Source organism: Neoarius graeffei, chromosome 27 (genome assembly GCF_027579695.1).
Source record: "Neoarius graeffei isolate fNeoGra1 chromosome 27, fNeoGra1.pri, whole genome shotgun sequence".
NCBI lineage: Eukaryota > Metazoa > Chordata > Actinopteri > Siluriformes > Ariidae > Neoarius > Neoarius graeffei.
In genome coordinates this window covers 22,060,437-22,074,905 of record NC_083595.1, presented here as the reverse complement: position 1 = coordinate 22,074,905, position 14,469 = coordinate 22,060,437, and the positions used below count along the sequence as shown (strand labels likewise).

The following is a 14,469-nucleotide window of genomic DNA, read 5'->3' as shown; positions in this document are numbered from 1 at the left end:
TAGCTGGAAATTCACATGAACATAGATCTTGTCTTTACTCTGACGGGTCAGATGATTCTGAGAGTGAGAGTTCATTCAATCCCCATGAAACTGAAAGCGGTCGGCTCGATAACACATCCTGGTAAGTTAAAAACAATTCTGCTCAAAGGCTAATGATCTGTTGAAAGAAGTATTATTTTTGTATCATACATTGAAAGTTCATCATAGATCTAGCTAAAGTCCGTTGCAAGCTAGTTTTTTTTTGCTGATATTTTTCGAGATTGATTGAGATACAATGCTTACAGAGTCCAAGATGAAAACATTCAAAATGGCGAAACGAGTCAGAATTATGATAATCAATAATTGATACACCCAAAATTATAATACTAATCCTTACCTCGGCTTTCAGTCGCTTAGCGAATGCACCTCGGCATTTTTCCGCATAAGGCCCATGGTAAAACCACACTTCCAGGAGGGGCTGCCGTCTGCCTCCCAAGCCGGCCAAGAGCGCTCCTCGTCGGGCACGGCCAGGCGGGCAAATGCCCTGGTCCGTCCGTCCTGTCTAAAAAATAATGGTACAACTCTGAGTGAAGGTATCAATGCGCTGTCGAAGCGCGCAGAAGGTGTTAGTACGCCTGTCATTATAGTGCGGACTTTCCATAGCATAGAAAATCGCTACGTTTCAATTTGTGTAACTGAACTTGTTTCATGTCACTGGTCATATAAACCTATGTAAACAGGAAAAACGCGGAAGAGTTTGGTCGCATCTAACTACAGCCTCAAAAAATACCATTGGCCATGCTGAGCCTAGCTACATTGCTAACAGGAGTAACAGCGCGTCTGACTGACTGGGAGGTCGCGCAAAGCTTGGAGAGGTACAGAGCAGCTCGTCTCAATTCAGATAAGAGCATATTTCATTATGGAAGTACGGTGGACTGTTCCTATTTAAATAAATGTCCATTAATGTTACAGGATTTCTAGACTGTCTCTACAGTTGTAGGAATGTTAGGCCCTGTATATTATGGCGCTATCACTGCCTCCATGAACCCGGCTATACGGCCTCTTAAATTTGGCTTGGCAATTAATATCGCTCAGTACCTGAGTATTAATGTTGAAAGAATCCTCAGTGAAATGGTCCGAACACAGTTTGTGGGAAACAGTAGGTGCAAAGTTTTTTCTACGGCAGTAGTGAGCCCACACTTTCCTCAGCTTCGGGTCCTTGGGGAATGCAAAAAAACTTACTCCAGGGCATTTCCCATTGGAATTATTGCAACCATAAGCAGCACAATACACCATGATGTTCAATGTACGTTAAAGACTATAAAAACAATTTTCTTGTCATTCATTTCTCCATTCATCTACCTGCTTGTGCTGTGCCCGAAAGTTTTTGTGACGTATGATCACGTGACAGCGGCTCTTCCAGTTGTAAAATATGCATATCGGAGCTCGAGCAGAAATGCCAAAAATCATCACGAATATAACAATTTTGCTGAATTTAATAGATGATTTTGTATTTGTTGATGCAATTAATTCATATTTTTAATGGAAAGAAACTGATATAGGGCGGCATGGTGGTGTAGCGGTTAGCGCTGTCGCCTCACAGCAAGAAGGTCCTGGGTTCGAGCCCCGGGGCCGGCGAGGGCCTTTCTGTGTGGAGTTTGCATGTTCTCCCCGTGTCCGCGTGGGTTTCCTCCGGGTGCTCCGGTTTCCCCCACAGTCCAAAGACATGCAGGTTAGGTTAACTGGTGACTCTAAATTGACCGTAGGTGTGAATGTGAGTGTGAATGGTTGTCTGTGTCTATGTGTCAGCCCTGTGATGACCTGGCGACTTGTCCAGGGTGTACCCCGCCTTTCGCCCATAGTCAGCTGGGATAGGCTCCAGCTTGCCTGCGACCCTGTAGAAGGATAAAGCGGCTAGAGATGATGAGATGAGATGAGATGAGAAACTGATATAGCGTGCATTTATGTTTCATGTCCCATGTCCTTTAACCTCGCCAAGGGAATGCTGGTCACGTGACGCGGGGCGTCATGGGTGGCTAATTTAAAACCGCTTCAGAAGGGGGACTGGGGATCAGACTCGCTTTTATTTGGACAGAAACAAACCGCGACAGAGTGAGACTGAGAGCGGATGCTGGAGAAGGATAAGCAGGCACAGGTTTCCTAACTTCTGTTTCTGTGTGCGGAACTTGAAACAGAGCGATCGAGTAAGTTCATGAAGTTCACTTTTAACACATAGGAGTGCAGAGACTGTGTTGGGATTCATTCGTTCACTCACTCATTCATACTGATAAAGAACAGCAAGATGTTTGAAATTAAACAAACCAAGTGATTATTCAATTAGTTTGAGATTTTCCCTCTAGGGTATGCAAAAAGAGTTGCTTTGATGTGCAGTTTTTGTTGATATTAGCCTTGTCTTTGTGTTCACAATGTATACTGATGTCTGTTTAACAACAACAACAAAAAGTTGGTTTAGTTTGAAAAGTTTAAAGGTAAGTCTGAAGCACTTTAACTCAGGATGTTGGTAAAGCAGTTCTGGTGTGCCTTGATAAGCAAACCCAATAAAGCTACTTCACAAATAACACTGCACACAATGACCCTAATAACAAAAGGTACGTAAGTGAGTAAAAGGAATAAGAGTACATGGAGAGAGGCAGTTTGTGTGCTATTAGTGCCTTTGGCTGTGTTCAACCCCTCTTGACTTGAATAGGCTGATTAAAGTGGGCTGAGTCAAAAGGATCAGGAGAGACAGACACAGACTCTCCCTCTTTTCTTCTTTCATCTTGCCTCATCTTAGACCTTTTCACCCAGTCAGTGTTTGTGTGTACACCGTTCTTGCCTGCTTCCTCCCTTCTTCTGGCACAGTTCTCATTCAAAGAATTACAATCACATTTAATGCTAGACATAACATTCAACTCGTCTTTTTTGCCTTCTGGGCTGTGTGTGTGCAGAAAATGGGGTAACTGTTTTCCCTCTTGCTTTGATTGTGGGAACTTTTCCATACACTCCTTGAATGTTAAAACTAGGCTTGTGGATAAAAAAGTAAACAGATTACAAATGGGGTGGCACGGTGGTGTAGTGGTTAGCGCTGTCGCCTCACAGCAAGAAGGTCTGGGTTCAAGCCCCGTGGCTGGCGAGGGCCTTTCTGTGCGGAGTTTAAATGTTCTCCCCGTGTCCGTGTGGGTTTGCTCTGGTTTCCCCCACAGTCCAAAGACATGCAGGTCAGGTTAGGTGACTCTAAATTGACCGCGAGTGTGAATGGTCGACTGTGTCAGCCCTGTGATGACCTGGCAACTTGTCCAGGGTGTACCCTGCCTTTTGCCCGTAGTCAGCTGGGATAGGCTCCAGCTTGCCTGCAGAACAGGATAAAGCGGCTAGAGATAATGAGATTTTTTTATACATCTCATTATACACCCATTTTTATATATATAAAAAATAAATATGACATGAATGACCTGGCGAGATGTATATAAAATGGGTACACCCTGGACAAGTCGCCATTTTTATTTATATATATATATATATATATATGTGTGTGTGTGTATGTATATATATATATATATATATATATATATATATATATATATATATATATATATATATGTATGTATGTGTATGAATTTGAATGGCGACTTGTCCAGGGTGTACCCATTTTTTATATATATATGTGTGTGTGTGTGTGTGTGTGTGTGTATGTATGTATAAAAAAATCTCTATCTCTAGCCGCTTTATCCTGTTCTACAGGGTTGCAGGCAAACTGGAGCCTATCCCAGCTGACTACAGGCGAAAGGTGGGGTACACCCTGGACAAGTCACCAGGTCATCACAGGGCTGACACAGAGTGAAGATCTTGGAAAATATGTCACTCAGGTCCGGGATGTATTTCGTATGCAAAATGAGTTTTTGAATACAAACTTCATATCTTCAAGCCAATGTATAATTTTCTTATTATATAGATACGTTCACAAACTGTGTAAATTTAATCAAAACAATTCATCAATATCCTCATGAGTGAAGATATTGGATGTGTTACTGAATGTCACGGATGTAGTTTGTATGAAAAATGAGTGGCTTATTTCCCAGTAGAATGTGTCTGCTTTATCTCAGCCATAACATTATGACCACTGACAGGTGAAGTGAGTAACATTATCTCATTACAGTGGGATATATTAGGCAGCAAGTCAGTTCTTGAAGTTGATGTGTTGGAAGCAGGAAAAATAGGCAAGTGTAAGGATCTGAGCAACTTTAACAAGGGTCAAAACGTCATGACTGGGTCTGAGCATCTCCAAAATGGTACATCTTGTGAGGTCTTCCCAAAATGCATTGGTTAGTACCTATCAAAAGTGGTCCAAGGAAGGACAACTGATGAACCATTGACAGAGTCCTGGATGTTGAAGGCTCATTGAATCGCATGGGGCACAAAGGCTAGCCCATAAATTTGTGAACCCTTTAGAATTTTCTATATTTCTGCATAAATATGACCTAAAACATCAGATTTTCACACAAGTCCTAAAACTAGATAAAGAGAACCCAGTTAAACAAATGAGACAAAAATATTATACTTGGTCATTTATTTATTGAGGAAAATGATCCAATATTACATATCTGTGAGTGGCAAAAGTATGTGAACCTCTAGGATTAGCAATTGATTTGGAGGTGAAATTAGTTAGATGTTTTCAATCAATGGGATGACAATCAGGTGTGAGTGTTCACCCTGTTTTATTTAAAGAACAGGGATCTATCAAAGTCTGATCTTCACAACACTTGTTTGTGGAAGTGTATCATGGCATGAACAAAGATTATTTCTGAGGACCTCAGAAAAAGCGTTGTTGATGCTCATCAGTCTGGAAAAGGTTACAAAACCATCTCTAAAGAGTTTGGACTCCACCGATCCACAGTCAGATTGTGTACAAATGGAGGAAATTCAAGGCCATTGTTACCCTCCCCAGGAGTGGTCGACCAACAAAGATCACTCCAACAGCAAAGGCGTGTAATAGTCAGCGAGGTCACAAAGGACCCCAGCGTAACTTCTAAGCAACTGAAGGCCTCTCTCACATTGGCTAATGTTCATGAGTCCACCATAGGGCTGAACGATTTTAAGAAAAAATTGAATTGCGATTTTTTTTTTTTTTTTCCTGGCAGATATTGCGATTTCGATTTCAACCACGATTTTTTTTCTTTAAATCAAGTTTCAGTGCAAATTAATTAATACAATGAATTCCATAAAGCTAATGCAAGAATGAAAACTGAGGTCAACAGATTTCAAATGTAGGCCTGTTTATTAACATTAAGTGCCTGAGGAACAAGTTATAATAACTTAAAATAAAGAGAGCCATCTTTCTGAAGTAAACTTTTGCTTCTTTTACGTTTCCCATCTACAACATATCAGACATAAAAAAAGGTTGATCAATGGCTCAGCAGCATCAAAATATTGCACTTTTTTTAAAAGAATGTAGATAAGCATTATAAATTATAACTAGAGCCAACAATTCCCCTGTGGGACGCAAGTGATGCAGTGGCTGTAGCAGTCACTATTGCAGGGCCCCTCCCTCCTGTGTGTGTGTGTGTGTGTGTGTGTGAGAGAGAGAGAGCAGCCCCTCCCCCACCCGCGAGCTCAGACAGAGAAAGCACACTTTTTCCTCACAGTGGTCCCTCCAAACAATGGGGATTTACACGAAAACGGAAGGAGATATTCACAAAATTCTTTCACACTGAGTGCCACAAGGCTTTCCTGAACGTAATTTTTTTGTCTGTAGTGTAAAAAATGAGGACAATTTATTGACGAAACAAAACATGGGTTAGTTTAGGAGCACTGAGAAAAACCGCGGCTTTGACGATCCCAAAATCGTGTTGTCTGAGATCGTGATTTTCGGTCGAAAACGATAGATCGTTCAGCCCTAGTCCACCATCAGGAGAACACTGAACAACAATGGTGTGCATGGCAGGGTTGCAAGGAGAAAGCCACTGCTCTCCATAAAGAACATTGCTGCTCATCTGCAGTTTGCTAAAGATCATGTGGACAAGCCAGAAGGCTACTGGAAAAATGTTTTGTGGCTGGATGAGACCAAAATAGAACTTTTTGGTTTAAATGAGAAGCATTATGTTTGGAGAAAGGAAAACACTGCATTCCAGCATAATAACCTTATCCCATCTGTGAAACATGGTGGTGGTAGTATCATGGTTTGGGCCTGTTTTGCTGCATCTGGGCCAGGATGGCTTGTCATCATTGATGGAACAATGAATTCTGAATTATACCAGTGAATTCTAAAGGAAAATGTCAGGACGTCTGTCCATGAACTGAATCTCAAGAGAAGGTGGGTCATGCAGCAAGACAATGACCCTAAGCACACAAGTTGTTCTACCAAAGAATGGTTAAATGTTAATGGACTTCCTGGTTTACGCACTTCCTGCTTCCTGAGTTGTTCGCGCCAAGTCCTTTTTCCCGCAAGTGCCGGCGTTAATTACTAATCCTTTTTAACTTTTTTCTACAAATAAATTTCCAGTATCCTTTTCATTTTTATTGTACTGTCGCTTTCATTTTTGTACTTTTCGCTTTCCTTTTTCCGTTTTTTTTTCCTGTTTTTTTTCTCTTTCTTTTTTTGGAAGAACGCTGAGACCGGAAGCTTTCTTTTTCTCTCCTCCTGTGTAAAGACCATAAGCGGAGGCCATCCACATCTGATCTGCTTTAATATCAACAGATCTTCATTTAAGGTACGTGAATCTTTTCATCATGGCACACCTTCAGCCTGTTCAGTGTGCTGAGTGCAGGATGTTTAGTCATTCTTCCTCCATCACTAGCAATAGCTCTATTAGCTTTACTTGTGATAAGTGCAGATTAGTTAGCTCTCTGACGGAGAAGATTACAGTGCTAGAAGCGTGTGTCCAGGCTTTAGAGCAGGTTAGTGAGCGTGAGAAGAGTGTAGTTTCTGTTAGGGAAAGTCTGGACGCCCTAGGTGGAGTTAGCAATCCCCCAACTCCGGCATTAGAGCCCTTACAGCGGGGCGAATGGGTGACGGCTCGGCGGCATAAGCATAGAGCCAAAGCTACCGCTGAGGCTCGCCCACGGGAGCACCACTCCTCTCCGCGTCACGTGTCGAACAGGTTTGCTCTCCTTAGTGATGCACCCACTGAGAAACCTGAAAGAGCTCTGGTTATAGGGGACTCTATCATACGGCACGTGAAATTAGCTCAGCCTTTAGGGGCACCAGCAGCTTTAGTCAGGTGTATACCGGGAGCCAGGGCGCCGGACATAGCAGGTAATCTTAGGGTCCTAGGCAAGCACAGGTTCTCAAAAATAGTTATCCATGCAGGAGCTAATGATATACGCCTTCGTCAGTCTGAGGTTACTAAGAGTAACTTTGTAGAGGTGTTTAAATTAGCGAAGGTGATGTCCGATGCTGTAGTATGCTCTGGCCCCATCCCAATGCGGCGTGGCGATGTAGCTTACAGCAGGTTATGGTCGCTGAACTGCTAGCTGTCCAGGTGGTGCTCTGAAAACAGTGTGGGCTTTATAGATAATTGGGCTAATTTTGAGGGCACTGCTGGCCTGTTAGGGCGGGACGGTATCCATCCCACTCGGGAAGGTGCTGCTCTCATTTCCTGCAGCATAGGTCATAGTCTCAGAACAGGCCTAGTTAATTTCTGACAATCCAGAGCCAAGGCCAGGGAGCAGACGAACAGGCTAAACCGACTGTCTGCTAGCTGCACAGAGTCGTCACTCAGGGCCCGCTACATCGAGACTGTCTCTGTTCCCCGAGCTCAACAAAAAGGTAGAAATTTTCAGAGAGTTTGTTTCAGTAACCTAATCAATATAAAATTTAGATCATACTGACTGTACAGCTGCTGCCAGCACCTTTGATCTAAAGGTGGGGCTATTAAATATTAGATCTCTTACATCTAAAGCGCTAATGGTTAATGAGCTCATTACTGATCAGGAGTTTAATGTACTGTGTTTAACAGAAACATGGATTAAGCCAAATGAATATATAGCATTAAGTGAAGCGAGTCCTCCTGGATACAGTTATATACACCAGCCTCGTCTAACTGGCAGAGGAGGAGGCGTCGCGGTTATTTATAACGATTATCTAGGTGTAACACACAAACCTGGTTATAAATTTAATACATTTGAAGTTCTTGATACTCATATAATGTATGTAGCCTCGAAATATAAGTCTACCCAGTTAATTCCATTGCTTATTATTTACAGGCCCCCGGGGCCATATTCTGAGTTTCTTTCTGAATTTGCAGATTTTATCTCAGATCTGGTTATTTCCTTAGACAAAGCTTTAGTTGTCGGAGATTTTAATATTCACTTCGATAACCCAGAAGACCCTTTAAAAACAGCGTTTGTGTCCATCTTAGATTCAGTCGGGATTAAGCAGAATGTCATAGGACCGACCCATAATGGTGGTCACACCCTTGATCTAATACTAACATTCAGATTAAACATAGACAATATAGTCATACTTCCACAGTCTGAAGTTATCTCAGATCATTGTCTCATCTCATTCAAAATATGTCTGAGTAATTATATATGCACCTCACCATGCTACTGTATTAAACGTACTTTCACGTCAACTACTGCACAGAGCTTTATAAATGATCTCCCAGAGTTATCAACTTTGATTGGGTCACTGTCAGCCCCTGCAGAACTTGATCAGGCAACTGAATGCTTAGAGTCAACATTCCGCCATACTTTAGATAATGTAGCTCCTCTAAAAAGGAAAATGGTCAGAGACAAAAAATTAGCACCCTGGTATAATGATGACACTCGCACATTAAAACAGACCACTCGAAAATTGGAACGTAAATGGCGTCAAACAAAATTGGTAGTGTTCAAATTAGCTTGGAAGGAGAGCTTCCTGAAGTATAGAAAAGCTCTTAGTGCTCAACATATTTCTCCTCCCTAATAGAAGATAACAAAAATAATCCTAGATTCCTATTTAATACTGTAGCAAAATTAACCAGGAATAAGTCCACTATCATCACATGCACACCTGCAGTATGTAGTAGCAACAACTTCATGAATTTTTTTTAATGACAAAATTGAGAATATCCGACAAAAAATTCAAACTACTAATTTAAGGTTAGACAATGAAAGTGACCTTGTAGTTAACAATATAACTGTATCAGATCATCAGTTAGAATGTTTTACTCCCCTAAAAGAAACTGAATTACTTTCATTAATCTCTACATCAAAAGCCTCAACTTGTGTACTAGATCCCTTACCTACACATCTATTCAAACAGATAATGTCTGGAGTAATTGAACCGCTTCTAAAAATAATAAATTCTTCTCTTATGATTGGCTATGTACCCAAATCCTTTAAACTAGCAGTTTTCAAACCCCTGATTAAAAAACCTGACCTTGATCCCTGTCAGCTGTCCAATTATCGGCCAATATCAAACCTCCCCTTTATCTCCAAGATCCTTGAAAAAGCTGTGGCACAGCAGTTATGCTCATATTTACATAGGAATAACATCCATGAAATGTATCAGTCAGGATTTAGACATCATAGCACAGAGACAGCACTGGTTAAAGTAGTAAACGACCTACTGTTGGCGTCTGATCAGGGCTGTGTCTCGCTACTTGTGTTGCTTGACCTTAGTGCAGCATTTGATACCACTGATCATTCCATTCTTCTGGATAGACTAGAAAATGTTGTGGGAGTTAAGGGAATGGCCCTCTCCTGGCTCAGGTCTTATCTAACTGATCGTTATCAGTATGTTGATATAAATGGTGATATTTCTAGACGTAGCGAGGTAAAGTTTGGTGTTCCACAAGGTTCTGTTTGGGTCCACTGCTTTTTTTCTCTATATATGTTACCTCTGGGTGATATTATTCGTAAACATTGTATTAGTTTCCACTGTTATGCTGATGACACACAGTTGTATGTCTCTGCAAAACCTGATGAGAGACACCAGCTTAATAGAATTGAGGAATGTGTTAAGGACATTAGACACTGGATGCTTATTAATTTCCTTCTGCTTAACTCTGACAAGACTGAAGTACTTGTACTAGGACCACATACAGCTAGAAGTAAGTTTTCTGATTACACAGTAACTCTGGATGGCCTTTCTGTTTCTTCACGTGCAGCAGTAAAAGACCTCGGAGTGATTATTGACCCCAGTCTTTCATTCGAAACTCACATTGATAACATCACCTGGATAGCTTTCTTTCATCTCAGAAATATTGCAAAGATAAGAAATTTAATGTCATTGCATGATGCAGAAAAACTAGTCCCTGCTTTTGTTACCTCCAGGTTGGATTATTGTAATGCCTTACTGTCTGGATGTTCCAATAAGTGCATAAACAAGCTCCAGTTAGTTCAAAATGCAGGAGCAAGAGTCCTTACTAGAACTAGAAAATATGACCACATCACGCCTGTCTTATCCACACTGCATTGGCTCCCAATCAAATTTCGTATTGATTATAAAATACTACTATTGACCTTTAAGGCACTAAATGGTCTCGCACCACAGTACCTGAGTGAACTTCTGCTCCTCTATGACCCGCCAGCCTACTTAGATCAAAAGGTGCAGGCTATCTGCTGGTACCTCGTATAGTGAAGGCTACATCAGGGGGCAGAGCCTTTTCTTACAAAGCCCCACTGTTATGGAACAGCCTTCCAAGTAATGTTCGGGAATCAGACACAGTCTCAGCATTTAAGTCTAGGCTGAAAACATATCTGTTTAGTCAAGCCTTTTGTTAATGGTGTTTATGAGGTAAAGGAGTAGATCTGGAGGGTCCTCAGACATAGTGTTTTGGTAAACTGGGATGTATGGATGCTGTCAGTCCCCACTCGCTTGCTCACTCGAGTTTGTTGACGGTGTAGTGGCTGGCTGCTTTATGTCCCAGGGCTCCCTCATGCCTGTGTTACCTTCTGGCTCTCTCCTTTTAGTTATGCTGTCATAGTTAGTTGCCGGAGTCCCTGCTTGTACTCGGTGCAATATGTATACTGTTCCTACTTATTCAGGTGACATTGGGCATACCTAACCACCTGTTTTCTGTCCCTCTGAGTTACATGGAGTCAACAGGAAATCTTTTGGTGGAGAGGGTGGAGACCTCGACTGGCTATCGTAGCCTGCAGGGAATCGGCCGTCAGACATTCTGTCGCATGTCCCAGACCCGGTGAAATGGAACTGAATTGTCTTGGCCAGCCCTAAGGGTCCCATCTGCATCTCATCATTGCTGAGTGTGCTCCCATCACCCAATCAAGCATCCAGCCAGAGCAGGTCATGATATATTTTACCATATTAACATGCCATTGTTGTGTGTTATGCCTGATGTAAAGACTCTTGTCTCTGCGAGCCTACCACACAGATTTAATACTTGTCATTTTTAGGGCATACCTAACAACGTGTTTTCTTTCTCTCTCTCTTCTCCCCCCCCCCCCCCCCCCCCCCCCCCCAATCTGTCCCTCTGAGTTACATGTTGATCCTGGGATTGAGATGCTGGCCTCTTCTGCCCCTCTGACCTGCTTGATCCATCCTGGTGCCCTGTGTCTGGTCGGAGTTTTATCGCACCGCTCCTGTGAAGGACGGCCCCATGAGGACAGTTGAGGGTTATGCCTGTTAAAACTGTTAATATTATAGTCAGGCTGTCTGTTGTTGCCCAAATGAGGATGGGTTCCCTTTTGAGTCTGGTTCCTCTCGAGGTTTCTTCCTCATGTTGTCTGAGGGAGTTTTTCCTTGCCACCGTCGCCACAGGCTTGCTCATTGGGGATAGATTAGGGATAAAATTAGCTCATGTTTTAAGTCGTTCAAATTCTGTCAAGCTGCTTTGCGACAATGTTTATTGTTAAAAGCGCTATACAAATAAACTTGATTTGATTAAAGAAGAATAAAGTTAATGTTTTGAATGGCCAAGTCAAAGTCCTGACCTTAATCTAATCAAAATGTTGTGGAAGGACCTGAAGCAAGCAGTTCATGTGAGGAAACCCACCAACATTCCAGAGTTGAAGCTGTTCTGTACAGAGGAATGAGCTAAATTTCCTCCAAGCTGGCGTGCAGGACTGATCAACAGTTACCAGAAATGTTTAGTTGCAGTTATTGCTGCACAAGGAGGTCACACCAGATACTGAAAGCAAAGGTTCACTTACTTTTGCCACTCACAGATATGTAATATTGGATGATTTTCTTCAATAAATAAATGATCAAGTATAATATTTTTCTTTCACTGGGTTCTTTATCTACTTTTTGGACTTGTATGAAAATCTGATGTTTTAGGTCCTATTTATGCAAAAATATAGAAAATTCTCAAGGGTTCACAAACATTCAAGCACCACTGTACTGTAGCACAAACTGCTGAAAAAGTTAATACTGACGCCTTTCTGTTTTAGCCAGCATTAACTTTTTTAGCAGTTTGTGCTACAGTAGCTTTCCTGTGGGATTGGACCATACGGGTTAACCTTTGTGCCCCATGGGTTTGTACATTTAACTTGTGTATTTTTAATGAAGTTACAGTGGTGGGTTAGTATAAAGCAGCAGTATAGTAGTTTTTAAATGAGCTGTTATAGTTTCTTGAATATTTATTTGAATGTAATGGGTTTAAATTGAGGTTTGGTGAATGTCAAGAATACATATTGTATTGAATCTAAATACAGTTTTAATAAAACTAGAAATATAAAATTTTGAATTTACAGTATGTTGCAATGGAACTGTTTGGTTCTGTTCAAGAATAAAAAGCACAAATGTTTTCAATAACCAAATAAGCCAATATATATTTGGTTAATCTGCCTAAAACTTGAGTAATTGGAGTGGTCTGCTTCAGACAATTGAAGAGTTCATTATTTTTTCCCCCTGAAACCTTAAGTGTACCACGATTGCAAAAATTCTAGATGTTCTAAATATTTAAATGATGTGATTGTGTGCCAGGCTGGTAACATTTTATGTATTTGTAGTGGCTCTAAATTTATTTTGCTGTTCCTATGTTTTATGAGAAGACCAAGGGGTAAATATGGTATGGCTCTTGCACAGAGACCACAATGTGTAGTTTAGCTTAATAACAAGTGCAAAGCCTCAGGGTCTGAATGCTTTACCACCAAAGTAGTGATGCTTCTGCTCTGATGGTTTTAAAGCACTTAAGATTTCTTTTGAATAATCAGTGCATTGACCTGAGGAAAGCTGCACATGAAGCTTTGTTTTGTGTGAGTGAGTGTACATGCACATGTATGCACACATTTACAGGATAAACAGTGTGGATTTATGATGCTTAATCACAGATGGTATAATCACAGTTTCCAGAACATGTGGTATTGGGTTGAATGTGACTGCTGGTTTTATGCTTGTTGTCTGTTTCTCACTGTCTGGACTTGTGCCTCTTCAGTTCTGTCTCTCTGTACTCCTCCCTTCCTGTGGTTTTGTCTGTGTGTCTGTCTGACTGTGGTTAAAATGTTTTGAGGCTCAGATCTATGAAACCTCCCAGTAATGCTTTTAGTATTTAGATTGGTCTCCTTCAAATTCATGAAAGCATTTTACTTAAGTGGGATATTGGGGCACAACAGTAATGGATCTAAGATGTGTTGGCAATGATTTTCATTTTATTTTATTTTTTAACCCATCTGAATGAAGTTCTTTAGAGCCAAAGACCTCCTGATGAGAGCACAGCTCTGCCAGAACCACTGAACTGGGTCACATCTTTGTGTTTTTTCCTCTGACATGGAAATTAGTTTAATTCCAACTTGTCATGCAGCAAACGCACACACCCTTATGTCTTCTGATATGGGGGACTATATTTTTGGAGGATCTAAATGAGGCCTAAGTGTTTGCTATAATGAAAGTGAGCAAGAGAGAGATTTTATTGCTCATCATGATGGGTCGCCATAAAAGTTTGGCACCACATTATGAGAGGCTGAGATGCTGAATGGGAATTTAAAGGTCAATGTGGGAGAGTTGAGTCTCTTGTTGGTCAAGGATGGAGACAACAAGAACACTGTTCATGCCACAGCAGATTACCTAATTTTTCCTCATATGTATAGTTACCTAAAATACACTATAAATGTTTCTTTAAAGCAAATTAGTTGTAACTGAACACTGCTGAATGACTGGGCAAAACTTGCCAGAAAACTTTCCAGTGTCAGATTAACACTCCCATGATTACAAAATTCTGAGTAAACTGTTTCTATTTAATAACTTGTAGCAGAACTCAAAAAACCCCAACTTCAGGTCTTATTATATCATAATAACCCCCCAAAATCAGATTATTATAAGATCTTTACAAGTCAAGAAATTGTATCTCAGTATTTATTGAAAAATGCATCATACCAAAGACTGTATTAATGATCTTCAGTATAATCAGTGATTTTGGCATGGATTAGATCAAAAAACCAAAAACAACACTTCAAATGCTTGCACACGTGTGTGCGTGCACATGCACGCTTTCTCTTGGTGTAGTGATGTCCCATGGTGGTGAGTCTATTCTCTCCTCCTGTTTGCAATCCCATGTTCTTGCTATCGTCATGGAGATGTAAGCCAATGATAGAGTGTACTCAGCT

At 41.1% G+C, this 14,469-nt stretch overlaps 1 protein-coding gene across 3 annotated transcripts in view; it reads left to right on the top strand.

Annotated features, from left to right (window-relative positions):
- Nucleotides 1–2,097: 2,097 nt before the first annotated feature.
- Nucleotides 2,098–14,469, top strand: part of mdka (midkine a) — a 33,633-nt gene continuing 21,261 nt past the window's right edge. The window contains exon 1 of one of the 3 annotated variants that reach the window (XM_060912053.1): nucleotides 2,098–2,183. Coding sequence is in view for 1 of the 3 variants with exons in the window: in XM_060912052.1 (XP_060768035.1) it covers nucleotides 3,835–3,845 (11 nt within the window). In the remaining 2 variants the exon portion in view is untranslated. Of the gene's footprint in view, nucleotides 2,184–3,777; nucleotides 3,846–6,619; nucleotides 6,687–14,469 lie in introns of those variants that run through there. The other 2 variants (XM_060912052.1, XM_060912054.1) reach the window with 2 other exon arrangements.